We start from the raw sequence: 26,939 nt of genomic DNA, 5'->3' as shown, positions 1-26,939 counted from the left end.
CTGTCATATACCTCTCGGTGAGGGCGCTGTTTAAAACGAAGAAGTTTTTTACTTTTTTTGTAGTTGGCACGTGCAACAAATTGGCACCGGGAGGCAAGATGAGCCAAGATGAGCCAAGATGAGCTAGCTGGCTTCAAGTAAAATAACAAAAACTTGACAGTGAGCGCGAACGAGTGCGGTGTTATTACCTCATTTTCAATTGCAATGTTTTCATTGAAATCATAAAATCTAGTTTATTATCTTCATAGGGCTGTCTTCCTTTATATCCAAAACCATTTCCTTCCTCCATGGTTGCATGCCCAAAAACTTTCAAAATCGCAAGGGTGAAGTCCAGCTGTTTTTTCAAAATTGGGCTAAATAATGGGGACAACACCACAGGGGGTAAAGTCCAGATTTTTTTATCCAATTTAGGCACAAATTTGAAGAAGAAAAAACAAAGGAAAAGTCCAACAGTTTTATAAAAGAAAAATTGCAAGAAACTGAAAAAAATACCAGTAGTAAGTCTAGCATTCTTATCAAAAATTTGTACCAAAAACTAAAAACAAATTAAACAAATTAACCAAAAGGGGCAAGTCCAGCATTTCCTTCAAAAGTAGGATTAATATTGAATCATGAGGGCCAGGTAGGGTACAGTAAAAAAATCGGGGGGGGGGGGGGGGGGGGTTACTGCACTCGTTTACTATAGTAACTCTTATTTTACAACATAAATGGTTACAAAAACAAGGGGTGAATTTTGTTTAGGCTCTGAAAAGAACTGCTTTAATGCACATTGTATAGCATTATAATCCATTTTATTGTGGAAATACACAGAAATTTACATATACACAATATTACAGGATCGTGATAAGACAGTACTACGATTTGTGTAAAACGTCCTCTCTTAAAATAAATCATCCTTTACAAAACTGTTACTGAAAAATATGTACATTTCTTAAATTAATATAATGAATAGGGTAGATGGCCTTAGCTTTCGATCCAATCCGGACCTTCTTCAGAGGCATAAAACAAGTACAAACAAATACATATCCATTTATAGAAAGAGAGAGGGGGAAAGGGATTAAGGGAAGGATCCAGAAAGAAGCGGGAAAATAACAGCCAATCAAAGTTTCTATTTCAGAGACAATGTTGGTGGCTATGAACCAATAGGAGTGAAGTGGCGAGGACAAAGGATGTTTAGAATGAAAGGATGGGTTACTGGACCATATAAGTGGTAAATGTATTGTTCGACAACAATGCAGGGAGACATGAAAGGGTAGGATTAGAGAGCAAGTTGCATCATGATGCAACTAACAATGGTCAATTAATAAGAATAACAAGATCAAAGGTATGATGATTTGAAAAATAGGTATGAGGGACCTGTGGAAAAAAGGGGGGGGGGGTTACTTAAATCAGATAGTTACAGTGATGAATTTATAAAAACAACTTTAAACAAGATTAATTTATACTTTATGTACAGAATATATACAACATATAAGTTCTTAGGCCGAATTGAAGTGGAGGTTAATGAGAAGTTATTTAACACCAGTGTTTATGTTAAGTCCAAAGGGTTTGACTGTCTTGAGTTGGTGAATCCAGTGTGATTCTCTACTCTTGCGGTGTGTGTCATCACCATTGCAAGCTTCAATCACCAGAAGTTCAACATCACTGACACTATGATTGGGGCTGTTGAAGTGGATAGAGACTGGGTACAGTTTCTTAGTCTTTATGGAAGAGACATGATTCGCAAAGCGAAGACTAAGTTTGGTCTTAGTCTCTCCCACATATTGTAGCCCACATCTCTTACATGATATGACATAGACTACATTAGACGTGCTACATTCAGAGTCGGTCTTGATGTTGTATGAAGAGCCAGTGGTATGACTCTTCACCTTAAATGAGGGCTTAATGTGCAGACACGTTCTGCATTTGGAACGGGTACATTTATGACAGCCCAGTATATCTGTCGGGGGTTGTGTTTGGACTGTACCTGGGGGAAGTTTGGCCCTGACTAGTATGTCACCAAGGTTCTTAGGGCGGCGGAATGCAACCATGGGAACCTTAGGGATTGCTGAGTGTAACCTGCTGGAGGAGTGAAGTATAGGCATGTTATTATTGAGAATTGAGGGAAGTTTGGGTAGTTTGGGGTGGAAGGTGGTGACCAAAGCAACTCTATTGGTCGGAGCTTTTTTAGCTCCCGTGTTAGTCAACAGAGTATGACGAGGTACGTTGAGAGCCCTGTTGATAGCAAGTTGGACCCTACGTTCGCTGTGTCCCCTAGATACAAGGTGTTTCCTTAGCTCTGATGAGCGCCTCTTGTACAGGGTATCTGTGGAACAGATACGCCTGATACGTAAGGCCTGACTGTAAGCAATGGCCTTCTTACAGTGACTAGGGTGACAGCTATTGGAGAGAAGGTACTGGTGGGTGTCGGTGGGTTTACTGTAAACATCTGTTACAAGGCCATTAGGAGACTTGGTTATTGTCACATCTAGAAAGTTCACACTGGTGAGAGATTGTTCGGTAGTGAACTTTATGGTGGGGTGAAATGAGTTGATATGGTTAATAAACTCATCCAAGCTGTCTTGGTCCCCACCCCAGATGGAGAAAATATCATCAATAAATCTCCACCAAACTAGTGGTCGGTTGGGGGCGGAGGAAAGGAGTCTGTCCTCCAACTGAGACATGAATAGGTTGGCATATGAGGGTGCCATCTTGGTACCCATGGCAGTACCCTGTACCTGTAGAAAATGCCTGTCAGAAAATGTGAAATTATTCTTCATTAGAATGTGGCTCATGAGTTCCTTAATATGACTCACTGAGGGGCGGGACTGATTACTAGCATTGAGGGCAGAGACACATGCACTCATGCCTTCATGATGGGGTATGTTAGTATACAGTGATGAAACATCAAAAGTAACCAAAATGGCAGAGTCAGGTATTTGGTGCTTGACCTCAAATTAATTATACACATAATTATTATTGGGTGAAAAAATTACTTAAAAAGTGTTTTCTTTGCTGCTTTAAGTTCCTAGCCGAAATTGATTCTAAAAATACAAAAGTATAAAAAGTGTAATTTTATCAAAATAATGTATATTTAAAGTAGATTATGTTGTCCTTAAAAATGGAAACAATTTGGTCTTATTTGATGGCCTGGCTCTAAAAAATTCACTGGATGTGCATCTCAAACAAATGTGAAACTGTTTTAGATGTGAATAGCTTTAACTTGTTATCAAAACTCAACAATATTTAGTATACAATTCATTTTACACATGTGTTTTGTTATGTCAGAAGTCTGACATTACGGAAGGAAAGTGGCTGGAATAATACATCCTTTTTATCTGACAACTAACACCTGTTATCTCCATATAATTCCTATTCCAAACAGTGTACTTAGTCGGATCATTTTCAAACCAGTGATAGCTGCCAGTCAGATTAACTGCGCATCCATCAAGTTTAATGAACCAAGTAACTCAATGTAAACACACCAACTGGTGGAAAGGATGTATTATTTCTAAGTTTTTGTGGCGAAAATCAGAAAATCTGGTGCTTTCCCGTAATAGACAACACTATTCAAGTTCACCTACCATTTTCCATATTTTGAAAAAAATACTCAAAACTAAAAAATGGAATGCCCACATTTTTGCTGCCAAGTTCTATAAACATTTGTACCACAGCCAAAAGAACAGGAAATAACTGTAGTTTCTTTGCAACAAAATGGGCCAACTGAGGATAAGTTTTTAGGTAGAAATTGTCATTGGAATGGTTTGATTTTGGTACAAGTATTTTCAGCTTTATTATCAAAATTTGATGGACTCAAAATCATGCATCAAAGTAGCAATTATAAAAATCTTTGCATAAAGTTGTCTTTGACTCAAAGCACACACACATGAATGATTCAAAAATAATTCAAGAATATAAATATATAGAGAGCATAAATATACAAAATTGTCTCTGAAGTCTGCCTATTTTTTGCATAACAATGGTTTTCATTTCAAATAGACATCATGTTTCAACACTGTGGATTATCACCCTGTAATAAATACAATAAAAACGCAAGTTCCTAATCACAGCGTAAGATCATACCTGATAAGGCCAACTGTCTACATTGACGAAGAAGAAATAATTACATACATCCATGATCAATTCACACAAATAACTTCCCACCAGCAAAAATTTCAGATTCCATGATGGCTCCTCTGTTTTTACAATAGATGAGTGCTTGCCTTAAACTCTCTGTAAGAAAAGAGAAAAAAGGTATCATGAATCAAATGTAAACCTTTTTCACACTATCTCCATAGAATACAGCCCTGAAGAGGTTCATAGAGTTTTTTAACCACACAGTTACCTGAGCCTATTTTCTCAAGCCGTGTTCGCATTGGACTAATGTTTTACCGAGACAGTGGTTAACATTCCAAAAGGGGAAACTTACAAGCGTCCGAACTTGGATTAATGACTTGGGTAAACTAAACCGAAACGATCGGTAAAACACATACCGACTAACTTAAGACAAACACAAGAGAGCGCTATTGCAGTGACCTTTGACCGGGTGCATGACAGCGAGAATGCAATGAGTGCAATCGAGCTTCTGTCCGTGTAAACAATGCATGTGTAAAACGTGTCATCACACGATCACGTGGCGCGGCGGGTAGATCGGGGGACCGGATGTGGCTTTTTTACCAGGACGGCTTTTACCCTGATCGCATTTGCACTGGACATTTTGGCTCGGTTAAACTGACCTGGTAAATTTAACCGGGCAGACGTGGGTCGATTAAACTACCCATTCAGGTCGGGTAAGTTACCCGAGAGGGAAACTTCCTGGGCTGTTCGCATGGACAATGCGAACAGGGCTTGACTGTCCCCGCCTCTCCACAGGGTATTTTGTTGCACGATACCCATGGGTTTTACCACTTAACCTGCTCTGGAGCAGGGGTGGCTGTTCCTCGGGGTATGCCCACTTGCCAAGGTAGATCAGGCGTAAAGCGATCCAAGTGTGAAAGGGCCGGCCGTTATTCCCTAAGGTTGCCCCAAGGAAATAGAGTAGTGTGAAAAGAGGCTGTAGACTTCACTTGGCCCTCATTATCAGTACTGGGGTGGATTTCACAAAGAGTTAGGCCTAGTCTTATCCCGAGTTAGGACTAGTTACTCGTCCTAACTTAGGACTATCCATGCAATTTGTATATCTCCTAGGACTAGTCCTAAGTTAGGACTTGTCCTAACTCTTTGTGGAATCCACCCCCGCTCATTATACCCCATTGCTACCCACCCAGCTGGACCTCAAAATTCAATAGTTTAAAACAAAACAGACTGTAAATATTTACCTCAATCAAAAAGTCGAGTGTGGTCCAAGTTGGTGATTTTTGGCCCGACGAATTCCCTGGATGGTGAATGATGGATGGTGGACCATGCCGGAATCGAACCCCCAACGAGGGGTGTATGTTCCAGGACCTGGGGTTGTTTCTGCAACAACAAAAATCGGAAAATAAAAATTGATTACTGCTAATAAATTTCAACTGATTTATAGTCGGTTTGGACGAGCTATGTCGAGATCGGCTGTTGCCAGCTTGGGGTTTAAATCTCCTTGCGGGAGTTTGCCGAGTTCCCTTGACGGGAAGAGCATCTAAACAAACAAAGAGAAAAACCAAGTTCGCAAAGCAGGATACCCCCCCCCCCAATAAAATAATTTAATATAAAAATTAAAAATAAAAGTAATAATGTTTTTAAAACTGGAAATGGTCTAGCTCCTTCTTATTTTCAGAACCTCGTTACTAATTAAGCCCAGTTCTCACAATCTATGTTCTTCTGCTACTTCCCATAATATAATAAACTACAGCATTTATAAGACGCACTTTACTGAAAAAGAAACCTGCACCTATATGCGGTATGGCCAAAAAGCTTTCACAGTCAACGCACCAACATTAGTGGAACAATCTACCTCTTCACATGCGTCAGGCATCATCTCTTGAATACTTTAAAGCCATGTTAGCACTCATTTGCTTTTATGCTAGCTTACTATAATTTGTGTTTATTCAGAATGCTCTTCTACAGCGCTTTGAAACTTGTCTAAAAGTTGCTTTAAAAATACTATTATTAAATAAGGGAATAAAAGGGTAGCGATGAGTTCTTACACTGCCGTTTAAAGCCGGCAGGGTCGAATTGCCGTGTGATAAAAGCCTGAGCCGAAGGCGCACAGCAACGACCCTGCAAGGTTTTAAACGGACGTTTAAGAACAAGTCACTACTCTTTTATTTCCATTCATAAATGCCCTTTTGTTAAAAACAAAACAAAATACAATTACAGACACTTTGACAGTTGAAAATTCGAGGTTTGAAATATTTTTTCAAAAACTTTGTGAAGAGTCTGTTGCGCGTGGGTTGTGTGTACGCACGCGCGCTTAGAAGTAGCTTAGAAGTAGGTTAAGCACTGTTACTAATAGCTATGAATTGCGTTCCGCATGATAATCTTGCACGCCTGACATACGGAAGCCAGCCGGTTATAAACACGGGTCATTACCAACAGTTTAAACACCCCCACGTGACGTGCTGTCAACTAATAGGAATAGAGAAACTGGGTTATTTATGAATGTATTATTATTATAGTACACATGTTTACCTTTGCCACTCCACAGCTGCGTGCCTTGGTGCCTCTGGCTGATGGTATAGCTTGGGGCTTTCCGCAGAATAATAGAATCTGAATTGGAGCGATTGTACTCGTTGGGTCCTGGTTCATTTTCAGAGCCTAGACATAGAAAATCAATCAAAGCATTAAGTTAAAAAAAATGAAGGCACTGGACACTATTGGTAATTACTCAAAATAATTGTTAGCATAAAAACTGACTTGGTAACGAGCAATGGAGAGCTGTTGAAAGTATGAAACATTGTGAAAAAAATGGCTCCCTCTGAAGTAATGTAGCTTTCAAGAAAGTAGTAATTCAAAATATTTGAATTGAATAAGAGACCTCAGCTAAGGTTTAAAATTCATGGCTTCTGAAAGCACACAACTTGTGCGACAAGGGTGTTTTCTCATCAACTTTGAAGGCCAATTGAGTCCAATTTTTCACAGGTTTGTTATTTAGTGCATATGTTGCGATACACCAAAGGAAAAGACTGGTCTTTGACAAATACCAAAGGTCTCCAGTGCCTTTTAAAGGGAAGGTATACATTTGGTAATCATTCTTCAAATTAATGGCAAGGCAAACCATTGGTCAGAAGCCTACAGCAGCTTTCAATAGTAACAAGCATTTTAAGAAACATTTCACTTTAAAGCAATGTGGTTATGTAAAAAGACCATAGCTTTAATGCCCCTAAATTGCCCACGTCACGCTTCTCAGATTGTGTATTCCTATTAAAGCCATTGGACCCTTTCGGTAAACAGTATTGTCCAAGGCCCACACTTAGTGTATCACAACTTCTATATCAAATAACCAACCTGTGAAAATTTAGGCTCAATCGGTCATCGGAGTCGGGAGAAAATAACGGGAAAACCCACCCTTGTTTCCGCACGTTTCGCCGTGTAATGACATGTGTTTAAAATAAATCTGTAATTCTCGATATCGAGAATTGATATTGTTTTAATGTTTTCTCAAAAAGTAAAGCATTTAATGGAATAATATTTCAATAGAAGTCTTTCACCATTACCTTCTGTAAACCCTGTAAGTTATTTGTAAATATGTGAACTTTTTATTTTCTGTACCGAAAGTGTCCAATGGCTCTTCCTGCATGGACAAATATTCGCTTTGAACTTTCTGCAATATCTCTTTTGGAATGAAATTTTCAGATGTTAGTTTTATTGTGTCCATTAACATTTATGTAGGATTAAAACAATCGAACGGTTAAACAAAACCAAAGGTATACCTTCCCTTTAATCTTTTTGTGGAAATCACTTTATAAAGAAAAGAACGACCAAGCAAAATAAGTTTGATCAATTAGGTAAAAGAAAATTCCCATTAAAAACACTCGCCTAGCAGATTAAGCCTTACCTCTTTTGTTAATGCTGAATTTGGACTTGACGCCTATGGAGAAGTTTGGATAGTCGAACATCGTTGGTTTGCGCCGACCAAGAAGTGGACGAGTGCTGTTATAATGAGCTGGTGATGGCCACTAAAAAATAAATAAATGAAGTATAATATTAATTCCTCATTAAAAGCTCATAAAAACTCAAGCCCTTTTCACACTGTATCGCTTACCCTCATGGAATACAGCCCTTGGAAGGTCAGAGGTTTTAATTACCCCGCTGTAACCCAGCGCACATTCACACTGTGTTCCTATTCCACAGGGTTGCAAAGTTACAACCTTGTAAACTTTGGCAATTGTATGGATTTATTACTTACTCTTTTATCCCAGTGGACTTTTGTTGTGAATCCATCTTTGCTGTTGAACCATGTCTTAGAATTGGCTGTTCTACCGCCACCGCCTGAACAAGAAAAACAAACGAAATGTCAGTGAAAATGATAATCACAGATCAATATAAGAAAACAAAAAAAAACAATGTTCGAAGCCCAATTTCATAGAGCTGCTTAAGCATAAAATATTGCTTAAAATTTCTCTGCTAAGTAGAAATGAGTAGAATACCAGTCACAAATTGTACTGACATGGGAGTTTGGCTGGTAACCTCTAATGGTAAGCATAATTTTGTTAAGCTTAGCTACTTTTTGTGCTTGAGCAGCTCTCTGAAATTGGGCCCTGCACAGTAGTGTAGCGACAACCCAATCTACCGATAGGGGGTGCCAGCATGACTCCAAAAGTTTGAATCTGAGAAACGAGATACAAGATTTTTGCACTGATGCGTAGATTTCAACTCGCACTTTTCTTGTAGTCTATAGCCAAACGTGATCTACCGAAACGTGACATCACGATCTACCCATAGAGGGTGCCAGCCTGACTCCTAAAGTTTGAATCTGAGAAGCGAGATACAAAGTTTTTGCACTGATGCGTGAATTTCAACTCACCCTTTTCCTGTAGCCTATGACCAAATGTGAACTCAGGAGCGTTGGTTTCGTTCAAGGGTTTGTTTCTTGGAGTATAACGACACGGCCCAGGATTATCGAGGTCAAAGGGCATCGGAGGTCGACTGTTGATTGCTTCATCCAAACCTGACGATATGAAAACATTTTCCATTGTCAATACTTCTCCTTGCTTGTGACAAATTCTTATAAAGCCCATTTTACAGTAATGTATCAATGCGCTTTACATTCGTGCCCTGGTCATTGGGCCAAAAACATTCCTGTAATCTCTCTCAGCTCCCTAGGGAGTATACAGCCTTGGGCTGCTGTGGCACCTCAAAGGTTTTTTCAATAACAGCAGCAACCTCTACCTTTGCAGGTACACATTTATACCCCTGGGTGAAAGGAAGCAATTAAAGTAAAGCATCTTGATCAAGGACAAAATTGTCATGACCTGGATTCGAATCCACACTCTGATGAATTAACCACCAGAACTTGAATTTGATTTGTCATTCAGTGGACCAGCTATAGTTAGCTACATAGTCATATTGTCAGACATGAATCTCCACAGAGGCACTCGCCTCTATGCCCCTATAGTCGTTGCCTAGGTGCCCTTTGAAATGTTCCATTACAATTGTTAATCCCTGCCCCCAAAAAGAACGAATTACCAGGCTTGTATTTTGTACGTACTAATAACTTTGGTTTGATGTCTTTCTTCATAGAATACACTGCTGTGTCTATTCAGTACAGCCCTCTTCCTGTCAGAAAATAATGAAAGAGAAGAAATTAGATGAATCACAAAGAGAGATAGCGACGAACATTGATACAGAGGATTTAAACAAATATACCTTGATGATCTGGGCCAAATTTCATGGTTCTGCTTATCCTAAGCAAATAATCGGCGCTTAAAGATTCAGGGAACCTGTGCGTTCCTCAAGTGATTTCGCAGGTGTTACTTGTGCGCGTGTACATTCCACGTTAATAAGCATTCTTTGCTTGTTGTAACACCTAGCGTAAATATTTGGCGCTTGCACAGTTAGCAGAGAACGGTGCTCAGTGATGGAAGTAACCTTTGCTGCTGATGATGATGATCAACATCATTTGTATACCACCATATATCTATTTCAAAAACGTTTAAAGGCGCGAGCTCCTCCAATAAAGTTAGCATTTAAATGTCTGATGGAAGATAAGATATGAAAGCTTCCAGGTTGTCAATTTTGCGAAGAAATGATGGGAAGGAGTTCCACAAGCATAGAGCATTAGAGGAAAATGCCTGGTCTCCATATGTCTTGAGATGAGTATATGGACATCTGGAGAGTGACAAATTCGCAAGAAACAACTCGTAGCAGTTGACTTGTGCTTGACTCTCTTGCGTATTTGCAGCGAAAACAGAGTTGTGACGTCAAATTCACGTCAAATTTATGAAGAATGAATTGGGCTAAAGGCCAGATGAGAGAACACCAGGATGAAGATGACGCCGCTTCAGGACCTTCGACTCAATTCTGCTATTGACGGGAAGCCAATGCAGCTCAGCATTACCTATTATTAGGACAAATTAATCAGCCACCTAGTACATGTACTTGCCTCGCTGACACCATAACTGTTGACATCTTCATCACGGACGGTGGCAGCTTGGCTGAATTTAACGCCCTCCTGACGTCCCTGTCTCTCGTCCCGGTTTTACTGGAGCCACTGGCCGATGGGATACGTGGTATGTGTGTGCGTGAATGTTGGCCTTCACCGCGAGAGAGACTCCTGTTGTAGTAACCTTCTGGAATGTTGGCTGGATCCGTGGACGGAGGGAGGGAACGGGAAAGACGAGGATCAGGATGAATCGCTGGCAAAGGATGTTTTCTGGAATCTGTCAAACAAATAAAAAGATAACTTATCTTCAGATGACAATGTCCTTAAAATATTTTTTCCCGATAAGTTTCATTTTAGAATGTCGACATCATAAAACAAAGATGTTGACTTCCCGAGATAATCATTAAACCATACTGTTTTTACAATGACATCACACACTGCTAAGCAGTTAAGATTGATTTCAACTTAAGAACAATTTTTTCTATTTGTAAAATCAGCCCCAAGACCACAGAGGAAGTTACTTCTGCTTCTTCTATTAAAAGTTATCTGGTAGTGGAATGCAACCTGGTGGAATGAATTCATGTTATAAACTGTTTTGACTGAAGTAGCAATAGCTTTTTTTTCTTCAAATTTTATTATAATACACCATTAAAAATCGAGTACAGAAAGGGTCACTTTGATCTAACTAAGGAAATCTGACCTCTCTATTTTTTTTCAAAATTGTTGGTTAACCAATTGCAAACATAATTTCCAAACTGTTTATTGAAAGTGAAGTACTTAAATACATACCACCAAATGCATCAACAGGTAGTGACGATCTCATCTTGTGCATTGCTGGGTCTCTTAAATCATATTGCGATCCTCTTTCTTCATTTACCTCGTCCACATCACCAACACCACCTGTGGGTATATGCACCGATCCAAGCTGAACAAAGTCATCGCCCTGGTGCAATTCATTGTTATTGTTCCGTTGCAGTAAGACAGGAGTGCTCTCTGCACTAGATGGCTCCTCCTTTACAGGAGTTCTTTGAGACGGAGACTCTGGGGAGGTTGGAGAGTTAATTTCTGACGTGGGACCATGGTTTATTTCGTTGTTGATATGCGGTGAACTGGCAGTCTGAACTGTTACAGCTTGATCAGCCTGATTGGAAGACGGCGATTCGGGGTTGTTCGGCTGGTCCCCACTCTCAGGAGCATCTGATGGTAGAGCAGCTCCTTCTGCTTCCTTCGGAGTCACATTAGATTCGTTCTCATTACTTTGGACATTGCCTTCTTCCTGATTGGAAGACTGCGACTCGGGGTTGTTCGGCTGGTCCCCACTCTCAGGAGCATCTGATGGTAGAGCAGCTCCTTCCGCTTCCTTTGGATCCACATTAGGACTGTTATCATTACTTTGGACAGTGCTATCAGTGGGTTCCTCATTGTCTACACTTTGATCCTGTTCATTCAGTGAGATCTCCTCATCAGGCAGTTTCAGACTCTCAGTTACATTTTCACCAGGTTGATCTGGCTCTGATTGGAGAGGTCCTCCATCGACCTCTCTATCCTCAAGCTGATCTATATCAGTCTCTCCACTCTCGCCAGCTGCATCTCCTGCAGAAGGCACTTCAACAAGGTTAGTTTGAGAATCCTTTGAGTCTATGGTGGGGGATTTGACAGCGGGGGAGCTGTCGTCAGCAGAATCCTGGTTTGAAGGAATCTCCTGGATAGGCTGTTCATGGTTCAAATCCTTGTCTGGCGGACTTGTGTTCTCTTTCGATGCATCCTGATCAGGTAGGACTTCATCGTTTGAAGCTTGGTTTATGCCCGGATTGTCAGTTTGCTCTTTGATGGACTGAACTTGGTCAACAACAGGGTCCATATTGTCAACATCTGGATCTGATCCTGTCAACTCATCTGTGTAAAACAATGTTTACAAAAAAATTATAAATAATTAAATTAATAAAACAGTAGCCAATTTTCAAGTTCTAGTTGATTCCAAGTTTAAAGGGCCTGTATATGTTTGGTATGACTCTGAAAATTAATGGCAATAAAAACTAACTTACAGCAGCTATGGATAGTATTATGCATTTTGAGAAACTTGCCACTTTGAAGTACTGTTGTTATGGAAAAAGATGTCACTTTATATCCCCAAAAATATGAATCTGAGAAGCGTTGCTGATCAGATTGTGTATTCCAACTGCAGATTAGTCTTCCTGCGTTGACTTAACCACTCAGGATTTTTTCAGTAATATCTCAAAAACAATACAAACTTTTTGAAATTAAACTTTCACAGGTTATTTCTTTGGTATACAGCCTGTGCTGCCCAAGCGCATTAAGCTAAATCATTCACAAGAACCAAATCTGCCCTCACAGTTACCCATTTTACATGGGTGGAGAGAAGCAAGTACAGCAAAGTGTCTTGCTCAAGGATACAAACAAGTGTCAGGATCGGGATTCAAACCCACACTCTGATGACTCAGCCCTTACCAGCGCTTGAGTCTAATGCACTTAATCGATCGGCCACGACACACCACAACAAAATATATCTTAACAGATGTTAAATTTGCATTTGGGATAAAGAATATTCATTTTGGTTTTTACCCATATACACCGGCGTGTGTAAGCACTGCATACTCAGTACTTTCCCCGAGTCCTGTGCACAAATATCACAGGCATATTACTCGAGTGGGATACGAACCCACAACCCTTGTGTTTCAAGAGCAGTGTCTTACCAACTATAGTATAAGATATATCTGTATAAGAATGTATCTTTTGGTACTATATCCTTTCTTCAGATGTTCACAACTTACCTTGTTCAATGGCTTGTTCACCAACTTGTTCTATTCCCCTGCCTGCATGGGTGTTACTATCCTCTTCAGTCCCTTCTGTTGAATCGACAACAGCTGGTGCAATCTCTTCATCGTGCAGTGTACCTTCTTCATTGAAGGGGGCAGCACCATCCGCTTGCTGATTAGATTGCTCTGGTACCTTTTCTTGGTGTTCATCGGCCATTGTGATTTGATGCAAACGACACTGCTACATTACAAGTGGATACGTCTATAAAGGAAAGAGGTAATTGCTAATTACTACTTCCTACTTAGTTTTAGTAATTTACTTCTTATCTTATTCTAATCTTAGGCATTCTGATAATTTTATTTTCTGATTTCATCCTACTGTCTTCTTAGCTGCTTAGCATACTTAGTAAGTTAATTAGTGTCTAGCTAGCTGTAAAAAAGGGTAAAATCTCTTCTTTTTTATTATAGGCTACACTCAGCCCTTTTTCAGACCTATTAGGCTACCGCTATGGTATAGGGTCAGCCTTCTAGACCCGTAAATTTCATTCTGAAAGATGTCCTTGTGTATGACTCTGAGTTTGCAAAGTTCCCTTGACTGGAAGACATATCCTGGTGTCATGTGTTTTCAGTAGGATAACAGGAAAATTGTTCACAATCAAAAACTGAATGGTTTTTTTTCAAATCATCTATCCAATTTTTTAACAATAACACTTACACTTCATGGTGTGTTGAAATGTTTGAAGTTTTGGTTTTACGTTGCGAGAGACAGTCCGCCATTAACAGTGCTTATAAATGCATGCACGACATTGGAGCAACGTCATATGTTTTCACACCTTTCATTGGTTGGTATTTTATTGAATATTCTGAAGCTAGTATGGCGTGCAAAATAAATCAAAAATATTATTCAATTACTACTTAACAAATTTAATTACATTTTTGTCCCACAGCATTTTGGCTACTATATTAGAATCGAGAGATATCATAAGGCATAGTAGTAAAACACCCCACCCCCCTTAAAACACACACACTTCATAACAATCTGTTTTCCCCCATTTTAGACCAGTAATGTTTTGTTTCAGGAGATAAGAAACCAACAATGATATATTCTCTTTAATATAGACGTAATATTTTTTACGCTTATCGGAATTTATTACAGTATGCAGTTAATCCGACTTAAAATATTCTAATTTTTTCCCCATATTGGCACACCATAGAATCCCAAATAGTAACCACCTCACGTGATCCATCTAGTGACTAAAGCAGAATGAAACTCAATCTAGCATAGTAATTTTGTTTTGAACTTTCGAGGTTGGATGATGTTTCTTTGACTCATTTGAATGTTGGCATAATAATGCACTAGTGATTAGTACCAAAAATCAATAATTTTATAAATATTTGAGCATAACCAACGTCAGGAAACTTTATTCTCAGCATGATTAAGCCTGATAAAAATACAGACCGTGAGTAAACTGCATGGAGTCGGACAACTCGTCCGTTCGGACAACTCGACGGTTCAGACAACTCGACGGATGATTTATTCAACCGTAAGACAACTCGACTTGGGGTCAAGACAAGTCGACGGATGGCCGTGACGGGGCTCAGCGCGGGCGGGAGGGGGTAAATAGCGGCCTGGGGTGGGGATGTACTGACTAGCGACTTGCGCTGATGCAAGGGCGTTCCCCGGGGGAGGGGGTATATTATGGTGGGTGGGTTTATATCCGGGCAAACGGATAGTTGATTTTTTGATTTTCTTTTTTTACCATGACCCCGCGGCATTTTCATTGCTTGTACCATAGAGCAATGATCGAGTTGTTATTGTTGTTGGTAATAAAGTAAATAAAAGTAAATCTTCTAATAATAGAGCTGTATAATGTTTTACTTATTTAATGTTTTAATTGTGTTTTTTAAACCTTTTATTTTGAATAAATTGAAGACAACTGCTAGCTGGCTACACATAGAGTCATACCATGGTCATACTCATAAAACATAGTCTGTTTTTTACACAAATTCTCGAGATAGTCACTAACAGATGTTTCTGCAAGTATGGCTTCACTGGAGCACCACACTTCTTGTGATAAATAATAATTGGTAAATAATAATGATCAATATTATAGAATCGCAGGAATTATACAGGAAAGTTTGTGTAAACATGACAGTATTAAACGGAGGTCGGTCGCTCAACCGTCGACTTGTCTTGGCCATCCGTCGAGTTGTCTCAAAGTCGAGTTGGTCGAGTTGTCGGAACCGTCGAGTTGTCGGAACTGTCGAGTTGTCTGAACCGTCGAGTTGTCCGAACGGACGAGTTGTCCGACGGACGAGTTGTCTGACATTCAACTGCATAGTTGCGATAATCGTAACCCTCCTCCCGACGGCCGCCCTGGGAGGAGGGTTACGATTATCGCAACTATCAACTGCATAGCTTCTGCGAATTCGGGTCATCTCGTACCCAAGTCAACTCGTACCCAAGTCAACTCGTACCCAAGTCAACTCGTACCCAAGTCAACTCGTACCAAAGTCAACTCGTACCCAAGTCATCTCGTACCCAAGTCAACTCGTACCCAAGTCAACTCGTACCCGAGTCAACTCGTACCCAAATAAATTTTTACAAAATTTTGGAGTTTCAACTCGTACAGATAAATATTGTGGTTTATTTAATTTTTGTTATGTAAATCATACATTTTTTATTTATTGTTGTAATGATTTCTTTTTTCATGTTGCAGATACATGTAAAAAGATAATCAGAACATACGCAGATGAAGGAATTGAATGAATTTTTATCATGAAATTTTCTAATGGGAACCCTTTAACAAGAAAAACACGGAACGTTTGCGTACTATACATTGTATGTTTTTATATTGAATGAGTTTGTTTTGAAGCAAAAAAGAGAAGAACTTGAACCTTAAAAAAAATAACCCTTTTTATGTCTCATATGTCTTTATAAGCACCAAACACCGAAAAAAAGAAAAAAGAAAAAAAAAGCAGAAGAGATATGAACATCTAGCATTATTTAAAATGAAATTCGTGAGAAGGTATTGTTTTTTTTTAATAAAAGTGAGTAGAACATCAATTTTATTTCCCGTCGCTTATAAAATCACGCCGCACGGATTCTCCGTATCGGCATACAACGTACGATATACGGTACGAGTTGACTTGGGTACGAGTTGACCTGGGTACGAGTTGACCTGGGTACGAGTTGACTTGGGTACGAGTTGACTTGGGTATAATAATTTGGGTACGAGTTGACTTGGGTACGAGTTGACTTTGGTACGAGTTGACCTGTTTCGGCTTCTGCAACCGTAGCCCCATAAATCGGTCCAATCGATACGGAGTGGATTGGACCGATAATATGGGGCTACTGCAACCGGTGCAGCTTGCACAATCTCGCGGTAAACGGTAATCAAAGTTGGGGGTACGAAAACATATGAGGGTCGATATCGTATGACGCTACGATATCAAACAAACAAAATAACCCGATGTGTTTGTAAATAAAATAAATACCCGAGGCGAAGCCGGAAGCCTTTGGTTTGGAACTAGTTTGTTACTTTGCCTTTGTGGTTTCTTTCAGGTTTGTCAACTTCCAATAATACAGGTGGGCCATGTCGACTGTTCACCTGAAATAAACCATACTATATTATTGTTTACTTTACCTCATAATTGTCAAGTTTTCGGCATCATCGAGCTCCGGAAAACACATGACAGACATTAGCGTGAGCCGCCATCTTCACGTCGCTAGGGCAATGTTCGCGCATGCGTACAACAACATTAGTGCGTAGACTTGATTTCAAGACTCTAAGGCCGTGTCCGAAACGGCGACTTCGGCTACAGCTACGGCTAGATCGCGCGCGTCTGCATATTCTTCAACACTAGTAGACGCGCTGATCTAGACGTAGCTAGCTGTAGCCGAAGTCGTCGTTTCGGACACGGCCTTACGCAAATGTGATGCCACACACAGACTTGCTTGGTACAAATACCATTTGAGAGGGAGAGATGTTGATATTATAAAACATTGTTAGATATGACCGCCTTTTAAGTAATTGTGGATGAATATAAAAATTAAAATCAAATCAAACTTTTGACCAGACTCCATAATTATGTCGAGTTGACTTTGAAAGACTCCATGACCCGGTTTCAGGGTCAATTCATAAAGGGCTTCCTGGGAATTTTAAAGTCACCTGGAAGTGGTATTTTTTCAAAATAAAGCTTTTGTCACTAATATATGTGTTTTGATGAGTGGAATGTAAATAAACAGTTAACTAAGGTTTTAAAAAATCAGTTCTTATGTTATTTACAAATTTAAAAGTAGACCCGACCCGAGAGGGCGCTGTTCGTGACGTCAATCGAGGCAGACTTTGCCTGTAATGCGTAAAGTAAACACAATTGCAAAGTACATGTACGGACCAAGTCGTGAGTTTGTACGTTTCAAACAATTTTTTTTTTCTTTTTCCGGCAATGCCGACCAGGTGTATTGCTGCTGAATGCAGAAAAACACTTTTTGAAATGTACCAACTCACGACTTGGACGTACATGTACTTTGCACGTGTGTTTACTATACGCATTGCAGGCAAAGTCTGCCTCGATTGACGTCACAAAAGGGGTAGGCGGAGTCAGCCCCCCAAACAACTTTATATATTTTTTAAACATATAAATCGTGACAAACAATTACTAAAAAAATTGTTTTATTGTTCGTAAGCATATACTCTTTGTTTGAAAGAAACAAAATTCTATTTCCAGGTGACTTTAAGAATGGAACAATGCAGAATACAACTATATTTTTGAATATGACAGTACATTTTTAATGCAAATTCACACTTACACATATTAATTTTCCAAGCTATATGCAAATTCTATAAACATTAGAGCATGACCAACGTTTCACTTTACCTATCTAAAATACAAATTCACTCTTTTAAAGTTTTATAATTATAATTCACACTTTTAAAGTTCACACTTTTAAAGTTGTATTAACATACTTTTAAAGTTCAAGACCTATTACAGATAGCGTGCAATTCAAATTCATACATTCAATCTTTCCCTATCAATTCATTCCAAATTATTTTTTCATTAAAAAACAATATTGAACGGTTCAAAAAACGGAGATATAAATTGCATCTAAGGTTTTGCACAATTAATAATAATCAGATCATAATGATAAGTGATTGGCCACGTTAATTAAAAACTTAAAATGAATGTTTGTTTGCAGGGACGACAAAGGTTTGCTGCATGTGGCTGGTTGGCGGTTAATTGACAACATGATGAGGGAAACATTTGGTTACTCTTCCAAATTGTGTTTATGTCGTGACCCATTTCTTCTGGGGATGATGTAGGCCTATAAACCGCCCACGATGGCTGAACGGAAAACGGAAACCAATGGATGCAGACAAAAGGTGCTGTTTACTACATAATGGTGGCTGCTTTAGCCTATTTCTAATGAGAGAACTCGTGGTTTACGGCGTTTAGGCCTCATAATATTAAATTGCACTACATTGCGGGGGGGAGGTGCCTGATGGCACGGCACTTTTCTTTTGCAACGTTCCGAGTTTTCGCCAACCCAGGTTGGGAAAACCATGACGGAAAGCCATAAATGCAAATCAAAAACAGATACTATACTATTAATTTTGGTTTTGTTTTACCCATACACCGATGTGTGTTAGCACTGTATACTCAGTACTTTCCCGAGTCGTGTGAAAAAATATCACAGGCATGTTACTCGGGTGGGATTCGAACCCACGACCCTTGCATGTTAGTTTTTTTCCACAGGACTCGGGAAAGTAGTATACAGTGCTAACACATACCGGTGTATAGGTAAATAAATAAAAACAATCTTAATATTCTTTATCCCCGATGCAAATTTAACATCTCTTATACTGTTCAAACATAGTATTGATTTTGTTGAATACAAAGCAACTAATCATGGGAAGTATTTCATTCAATTGAATGTTTGCCGAAATCGTGAATTTGGTTAAAACACGATTGAGTGTTTTACAACCATCGGCCGTCCATGCCAACCAAGGCGGTCAACAAAATATACGCTAGTACGGTGATATATGAACGCAACAGTACGGCCATGTAAAGTAATAAACTGCTCAATAAACTGTCCGCGCCAGAACCACCAACACATCAACTGTGGCTGACCTAACCAGGTTCCTTTATGAAGAATTGAACGCCATCCCTCATCATCAGCGCATCACAAGACTTTTGTGCAGCATGAGAAGAAGATGCCAGGCTGTCATCAACGCCTTCGGATCATCCACTCGTTACTGAACTTCTTGTATCAATAAAGTGTATTAAGATCAGTAAGTTGTCTTGCTCTATACCAAACTTCTTGTCTCAATAAAGTGGATTAAGTTGTCTTGCTTAATTGTTTAAATTAGTGTCAATTTGATTGTTTACACAGTAACACAAAATTGCTAATTTTGGCACATTTGATTTGTGACTTTGTCTCATTCTCATTAACGTGGTCAAGTCCAGCAACATGTAATCATTGCAATTGTGGTATCATTTTGAAGAGGAACAGTTCAGCTTTGCAATGATATATACCATATACAAATAGAGTATTAAATAATAACAAATATACTGGATTGAAAAAAGTTTCCTTACTTTTTGTGAGCAGTTTATAAATACAGCGACACATAACGAAATCATGCAGGGCCTACGGCTATATAAAGCAATGGTAGTAACGGCGATGTCAACACAATACGGCAAATTTGAATCTGAGAAACGTTACGGTCAGTAACGTTTCTCTGACTGTGTATTCCTATATTGAGAATTATTTTTCCCATGCGTGCTCTGGATTTTCGGCGATATCTCTAAAACGCGACTGCCTTTTGAAATGAAACTTGTTCACGTTTATTGTGCATCTATCTTCCATCGAATGAACGAGTGACCACAAGGTGTATATAGGCCTACTTTACGCTTCTGTCTAAAGACCCCCATAACATATCACATTTTTTTTCTTCAGATGCCTATGCATCAAGCTCTTTCTTAACATGTGTGGATACCGTGACTGTTCTCGTTGAGAGTTGGCTTACATAATAAATAATATAGCCCTTAGTTCTTATGCTCATTGGTAACTTAAACATGCAGAGACAATGTACTGTCTCTTGTTTTTATCCCTCGACCAGCTACAACAATGTTTTAATAAAATTTACGCTTGATCTTTTTGTTTTATATAGTTGGTAGTGACTAAAGCTTTTCAATGTGGGCGGTATGTTTTTAAATTGTAAACCTTGAACACAGTGCGGCCTTATGTAGGTATTTTACGAAATAGAAAAACTAACATTGACAAAATATGTATTGACAAAATATAGGGGGACTGCCACATAAGGACTAAATAGCTCAGTTGAGACGAGTTGGTTGTCCGGAGGTCGTTGGTTCAAATCCAGCTCTAGTTAATGTCCAGTGTTCAACCGAGATCAAATAGAAAAACCGTTAATATTCTTTGAGCTTGAGTGATAAGGATGTAATGGTACTCTTCAAATTCAGCTTTCGTACACTGGTGAGCATTTTATTTAAAGGCAATGTACACGTTTGGTAATTGTCAAAGACCCATCATAAGCATAAAATAACAAGCTCAATCGGTCATCGAAGTTGCGAGAAAATGATGACAGAAAAAACACCCTTGTTGGACGAATTTGTGTGTTTTCAGATAGGAATAAAAGACTTACAGCTAGAAGTCTTTTATTATTTTATTGAGAAATTACCTCTTTCTCAAAAACTACGTTACTTCAGAGGGAGTCGTTTCCCACAATGTATTGTACTCCTAGTACCAAGCTCTCCAAAGCTCGTTACCAAGTCAGTTTTTAAGTTAGTATTTGTTTTGAGTAATTACCAAACGTGTACCTTCCCTTTAAGCTGTTCCGGGTATACAACTTTGGCATGTGACCAGTCTCAGACATGCCTTCCTCACTTTTGCATTCATCCAAGCGTAAATGAATGGGTTTAAAGCCGGTCCAAGAATGATGAGGAAAAAGTTAAATCTTCCAGTTCGGAGAACCACGGAATGTTTCCACCCGAAAATGTATGTGATTGATTGGGGTAGCCAGCAGACGAGAAAAAGTACGGTGACAAGAAATGACATCTTCGCCATGCTGATCTCCTCTTTACTGATGGTGCACTCTGGTGGTCGGGGTTCACCGACCGGGCCTCCCCCGCTGCTATCGGCATGGGAGAGGTCATTATTCTCGGCGGTGTCTGGCACGGTGACTTGCACGGCCCGGACTCGGCGCTTGCTCGCACGGATGACGCGAAACATTAAACTATACAGGGTAGTTATCATGAGGAAAGTCGTGAAAATTACCAGGACGTTCAGAATTGTCACAAAAACTTGCGTGTCAGGGTCGAGGGGGTCGAGGGTACAACACCCACAGACTGGGTTGAAGTTGGTCTCAAAGTGGACAGTCAACTCGGAAATTACAAATACCACGACGAATGCGAGTACCCACAGGAGAACGATGCTGGCAATGGTCTTACTCCGGCTGCAAAATTTATCATACGCATGTGGTTTTGAGATAAGGATGAACCTGTTTATGGCCACTGTAGCTAGAGTTACGATTGACACACCCATCAAAAGAAGGGATACTTTCACCGATAGACGGCACTCCGCCGGGCCGAACGGCCAGCGATTTAAGGCCACCGAGACACAGTACAGAGACTCGGTTATAATGGAAAATAGGAAATCAGCCGTGCTAAGGTTCAGAATCATGAGATTATGAGATGTCCGGAGGTCCGGAGTAGTCGCAATGGAGAGAATGACCATGAAGTTGCCGAGGGCTCCGATTGTGCCGAGGATGGCGATCAACGTGGCGTGGAGAATCCGTACGCCGTGAGTGACGGCGTACGGATCGTCGGTGACCTCATCCACGGCCTGGTAGTCTGTAGTATTCCACATTTCCGATAACTATTTTCCGTGTAACTAAAAATTATTTGCGAGGAGCAGAGTCAAGGTGCACCGTGTGTTGAACACTTTTTCCCGGTGGTATGCGATGCGAACTCAACTGACAGCCCCCAGTCAAATCCACTTATCTTGCTGTCTCACTGAAACCTTTATGTACCGTTTTAGACATGACAGTTCAGTTTGTGAATAGCCCCACGGCGTGACACAGCGTTGACGAACGTTATTGGCATACTGTCCTATGTACCTTAATTGCAGTTCTAAAATGTAAACACAATATTCTGAAAGTCTCGATCAATTATTGCCTTATTGGGCAAACTTAAGGTATAGGCGATGTATACAAAAAATCCTACTCTTACAAACATCTTATACTGCCATCACTCAACGTGTAAAATATCGGGAGCTTTACGACGAAAAATATGCACACAAAAACGGCCTTCCCCGACACTTAGTTAATGTCGTCTGTCATCTCACACTCGTCAGCATTTGATTGGAAATTGATGATTTGTCCTTGTCTCCCATTTGGTTGGAAAAAATGAGTTTGAGTTTGAATGAAACACAGATTTACATAAAACTTACACGGTCTAGATGATGATTGTAAATAACATCCCTTTAAATATTTCTGTCTGAAATGTCATATTTGATGAGAAATTAAAAAGAAAAATTTCCCGTTTTGAGTTAATCGCTCAGTGAGCGTTTTAATCAGTCATGCAAAATAATCGTGTTGTCTTTTTTCTCGTGACCCAGATGGCCGATCGTACAGCTTGTCAATTCATGTATATGGTGGATTACACGGCGTTCACTGCCAGCAACTGTTTTGTTAGCAAAAAACAAACCTGTAATGTTCCTTTAAAGACCATGGACACTATTGGTAATTGTCAAAGACCAGTCTTAACAGTTGGTGTATCTCAACATAATTGTGCATAAAATAACAAACCTGTGAAAATTTGAGCTCAATTGGTCGTCAAAGTTGCGAGATAATGATGAAAGAAAAAAAACCTTGTCACACGAAGTTGTGTGCTTTCAGATGCTTGATTTCGAGACCTCAAATATTCTAAATCTGAGGTCTCTAAATCGGATTCGTGGAAAATTACTTTTTTTTCCCGAAAACTACGTTACTTCAGAGGGAGCCGTTTCTCACAATGTTTTATACTATTAATCTCTCCCCATTACATGTTACCAAGTAAGGTTTTATGAAAATAATTTTTTCGAGTAATTACCAATAGTGTTCACTGCCTTTAAGGAGGGCTGAAGGTAAAACTCACTTCTGTGATGCACTCATTTCCCAATAGACAGAGTCCTTGAGAAAACGGGGAAAGGGGGGGGGGGGGTAAAATCTCTGCTCGCGGTAAAACAATGTGAAGATAATGCCATTGATTTTTGTATTACAGTACACGTTTGTATGGGCCCTTGTTTTTGTACATTTACAACTCATCTTTTGTAACTGTCAAAAACCAGTATTCTCACTTGGTGTATCCCAACAGCATAAAATAACAAATCTGTAAAAAAATTAGACTCAATTGGTCAATGAAATTGCAAAAGCATAATGCCAAAAAAACAACACTCGTTGCACAAATTGTGTGTGCTTTCCAATGCCTTAAAAAATGGCTTAATATTAAATTGAGTGAGAAATTACCTCGAACCTGCATGTCCCCAAGCCCCTGACATTTTGTCCATAATTGCCATTTTTGAAACCACGACTTGTATGGACTGGTATACTTATGCTCAATCAGGTATAGACCTATTTCGAAAACGTGCACTCCCCTTAGTCTAACAGAGCCCAAAGCTCAAATCGTGGTTTCGGTAATTCATGGCAAACTATACTCAGTGAGAAAATAATGCGTATTTCTGGAGTGGACACAGCTTCTTTATTTGTTACCTGCTGTAAACCCCCCCCCCCCCCCGCCCCCTTCAAATTCCCACCAAATTCCCACCATGACCCAAAGCAAGCCAACTGACCAAAAATAAGCATCCCTGCATTCAATAACAAACAGTCACTGATTCTTGTTTTCAGCCAATCAGATTTCGCTTTGAAGAATTCACATCACTGCTGTGACATACCATGACGGGTTTCGAACCCCGTCCTTTGTTGCGTGGATTAAGTGCACCTGCGAGTAATTTGACCTATGGCCTCTATATATTTAAAAGACTGGTATAAAAGACTGATTTAAACCGGTCATCCCATTTATATGACCATCATTGTCCAATGTGGTTCGACAAGGCATGAATTTACAGCACAATGGAGTGTCTTGTGTAGCTAAAGTAGAACAGAAGCGAGTCTTTTACGCCATCTTGGAAACACCTTTCGTGGATATTTCAGCAGTTTCATGGTAGCTAAGTAGAAGTGAGTCCTTTTACGCCATCTTGAAAATACTTTTTGTGGAAATATCAGCAGTGTGACAATGACGGGGCGAGGAAAAGGCGGCAAAGGCAAGCCCATGGGTGCAAAAGGACGGAGTCGATCAAACAGAGCTGGGTTGCAGTTCCCGGTCGGCCGTATACATCGCTTCATGCGAAAGGGGAGGTACAGCGAGCGTATCGGGGCCGGGGCACCCGTCTACATGGCCGCCGTCTTGGAGTACCTGGTGGCCGAGATACTGGAACTTGCCGGGAATGCTGCCCGGGATAACAAGAAGTCTCGCATCGTACCAAGACACCTGCAGCTCGCTATTCGCAATGATGAGGAGCTGAATAAACTGCTTACGGGTGTGACCATCGCTCAGGGTGGAGTGCTACCGAACATTCAGTCTGTACTCCTGCCGGCAAAGTCGGCCAACAAGGCGGCCAAAGCCCTGGCTGCCCAGAGCCAGGAATACTGAGTGCCTGTGGACCCGAAGAACTTTCTCCCCGAAAGTCCATTCTACCGAGGATCACTGGCTGTTCTGTTGCGACCAAAGCCGGAATTGCAGAAGTTTTCTTTACCTTTGGCTGGACTTTTCAGAAGATTGAAGAACATTCAGAGTCAACGAAAGAACGTCTTTTGGTATAAATTTATCAAAACATTGAGAATGCCGAGTGAAGAACCGCCATCTTGGAAACCTAATTAAACAATCCGATATGATAAATTTCGGGATGCAATCTACGAAGAACATTATAGATTGATGTGTATAAAGTTTTTGTTTAGTTTTTTTGAGCAACATGTTGAACAAACTCTTTCATTTCGTAACTTAAGAGTAATCAAATGATACATTATATAAGATCGTCTCGATTGTTTTTGTTTAGATTATGTAAATTGCAATAATTAAAACTTTTAAATTTGAAAAAAAAATAAAAAATTGAAAATGCAGTCTGGTTCAACTTTGAAGTTGTTGCAGAAAATCAATGTACGAATGTATGATTCTTTCTGACTTTGAAGCATTTTCTGCACGTCTGGATCTAGAACATTTTTTTGGAGGGGGGCGGCCGGGGTCTGTTCAATAAATTATTACCTCTGGTCATTATCTGAGAAAACTGTGTGTATATGAACAGCTTTGAAGAAAAACAGTTGATTTCGGTTGTTATATTAAGGACACTTTTATATTTAGACCTACATGCTGAAATGGTTTTCACTATTTTTCTTCGCCTGACTCACAAACTGACATTTTCATAAGATTTTCATTCCATGGTTGTGCACAACACTTTCAACGAAAATATTGTTGTCAATCTCTACCAATCTCCCTTTTTAAATAACATTTAAATAAATTTACTGGGACCAGTCAAAAGTAACGTTGGTAAACTTCCTAAATTCAAGATTGTTCTGTACTTAAAAGGGAGGATGAAGCAGAGGGTAGCATCCATAACAGGCGGGGAGCTCTAGGCCTAATAACACCTCGCCCTATACCAAAGTTTTGCCTGAGCTCCCAACAACACACTTATGAGCATTGGCGAAAGTATTTGGTTAAATTTTTATTTCTTTGCCAATCTTTATTGACGAGTTACTGCAAAGCAAATAAAACACTTTTCAACCAGTAATGTTGTAGCCTATTCTTTGATTGCTGTTTCTTTGTCCAGTTGGTGACGTATAGGTGACCGCCCACCCCAAACCCTTGCACCCCCACCCCAAACCCTTGCACCGCCCCCCACCCTTTGTGTATCGCTTTAGCGCCATCAACATTTTCATCTTTGTAATTGGAACTTCTTCAAAAAGTGACCAATGCCTTGTGACGCCCATAAAGAGAAGTAGGCTACACATTAGTGTGGTTTGGGTGGTTGGGGGAGTATGGATAGCTCATAATTATAGATCTCCATTGTGACACAAAAAAGGCAATTTGCCGTCCCCGCCCCTTTCTTTCACGGCTCCCCTCTAAATTTATGTCCTGTTGTTAATAAGGGAATCAATGTGTGGTGAAGAGATTTTCAACCAGTGGTTAGCACATGTCATTCATCTTTCATTTCTTTCATTAATTTGGCAATGTCACCAAAGTGAGATTTGCGTGACAAATTAATAGTCTGGCACTGGTATAGGTTTAAACGGTACGCAATATGAATAACATACAGCACAATGGGGACTAGACACAAATTGTGGTTTAATGAAAAGTGGCCCAAATTAAATTGCTGCTTCACCGAAGCACAACTTCTACATGAGAATCTACATCTATGATAATTGAGCCTTTTCAGCATACGGACAAGGTGAGAAGAAAATGAAGGGGAAAATCAGTTTAGGTGGGAGTTAAATCATAGAGAATTATTGCAGGAAAAATCCACGCATCAGTCGGTCTGAAAAACCAAATCCATGTTTAGTGCCTATACCGGAATAGTAGGATTCGAACCCGAAGTGGAAAGGCGTGGCAAG

General features: G+C 39.8%; 5 protein-coding genes across 5 annotated transcripts in view; 2 read left to right on the top strand and 3 right to left on the bottom strand.

Moving 5' to 3' along the window:
- Positions 1 to 26,939, top strand: part of LOC139947870 (guanine nucleotide-binding protein-like 1) — a 395,329-nt gene that overhangs the window by 156,696 nt on the left and 211,694 nt on the right. The gene's annotated exons all lie outside the window — the stretch shown is intronic.
- Positions 4 to 2,846, bottom strand: LOC139948410 (uncharacterized). The gene is made up of 2 exons (XM_071946556.1): positions 2,240 to 2,846; positions 4 to 26 (listed from the first exon to the last, which is right to left on the bottom strand). Exons 1-2 carry the CDS (start codon positions 2,844 to 2,846, stop codon positions 4 to 6), a joined length of 630 nt encoding a protein of 209 aa, XP_071802657.1.
- LOC139948275 (uncharacterized) lies at positions 728 to 17,014 on the bottom strand. Its single transcript, XM_071946376.1, has 12 exons — positions 16,926 to 17,014; positions 13,294 to 13,540; positions 11,291 to 12,397; positions 10,498 to 10,778; positions 9,608 to 9,671; positions 8,924 to 9,067; positions 8,306 to 8,388; positions 7,955 to 8,075; positions 6,589 to 6,714; positions 5,298 to 5,436; positions 2,931 to 4,212; positions 728 to 930 (listed from the first exon to the last, which is right to left on the bottom strand). The coding sequence occupies exons 2-10, from the start codon at positions 13,493 to 13,495 to the stop codon at positions 5,303 to 5,305; spliced, it is 2,262 nt and encodes a 753-aa protein (XP_071802477.1). The 5' UTR covers positions 13,496 to 13,540; positions 16,926 to 17,014; the 3' UTR covers positions 728 to 930; positions 2,931 to 4,212; positions 5,298 to 5,302.
- Positions 21,125 to 22,165, bottom strand: LOC139948409 (beta-1 adrenergic receptor-like). The gene has a single exon (XM_071946554.1). It carries the CDS (start codon positions 22,163 to 22,165, stop codon positions 21,125 to 21,127), a length of 1,041 nt encoding a protein of 346 aa, XP_071802655.1.
- LOC139948153 (histone H2A-like) lies at positions 24,349 to 26,155 on the top strand. Its single transcript, XM_071946206.1, has one exon. It carries the CDS (start codon positions 24,571 to 24,573, stop codon positions 24,985 to 24,987), a length of 417 nt encoding a protein of 138 aa, XP_071802307.1. The 5' UTR covers positions 24,349 to 24,570; the 3' UTR covers positions 24,988 to 26,155.

Source organism: Asterias amurensis, chromosome 15 (genome assembly GCF_032118995.1).
Source record: "Asterias amurensis chromosome 15, ASM3211899v1".
NCBI classification, from domain to species: Eukaryota; Metazoa; Echinodermata; class Asteroidea; order Forcipulatida; family Asteriidae; genus Asterias; species Asterias amurensis.
Note: the sequence above shows the minus strand (reverse complement) of the source record. Positions and strands in the feature narration are given on the sequence as shown.

What these genes read in the sequence shown, in the direction of transcription:
- LOC139948410 (XM_071946556.1), bottom strand. Translation starts at nt 2,846, where the DNA reads ATGAGTGCATGTGTCTCTGCCCTCAATGCTAGTAATCAGTCCCGCCCC. An exon ending in ATCTAGGGGACACAGCGAAC is followed by an intron (nt 27 to 2,239) that starts GTAGGGTCCAAC and finishes CGTTTTAAACAG; the next exon opens with CGCCCTCACCGAGAGGTATA.
- LOC139948275 (XM_071946376.1), bottom strand. Translation starts at nt 13,495, where the DNA reads ATGGCCGATGAACACCAAGAAAAGGTACCAGAGCAATCTAATCAGCAA. An exon ending in ACCTGTTGATGCATTTGGTG is followed by an intron (nt 10,779 to 11,290) that starts GTATGTATTTAA and finishes TTTGTTTGACAG; the next exon opens with ATTCCAGAAAACATCCTTTG. An exon ending in GCAGCTGTGGAGTGGCAAAG is followed by an intron (nt 5,437 to 6,588) that starts GTAAACATGTGT and finishes TTGTTGTTGCAG; the next exon opens with AAACAACCCCAGGTCCTGGA.
- LOC139948409 (XM_071946554.1), bottom strand. Translation starts at nt 22,165, where the DNA reads ATGTGGAATACTACAGACTACCAGGCCGTGGATGAGGTCACCGACGAT.
- LOC139948153 (XM_071946206.1), top strand. Translation starts at nt 24,571, where the DNA reads ATGACGGGGCGAGGAAAAGGCGGCAAAGGCAAGCCCATGGGTGCAAAA.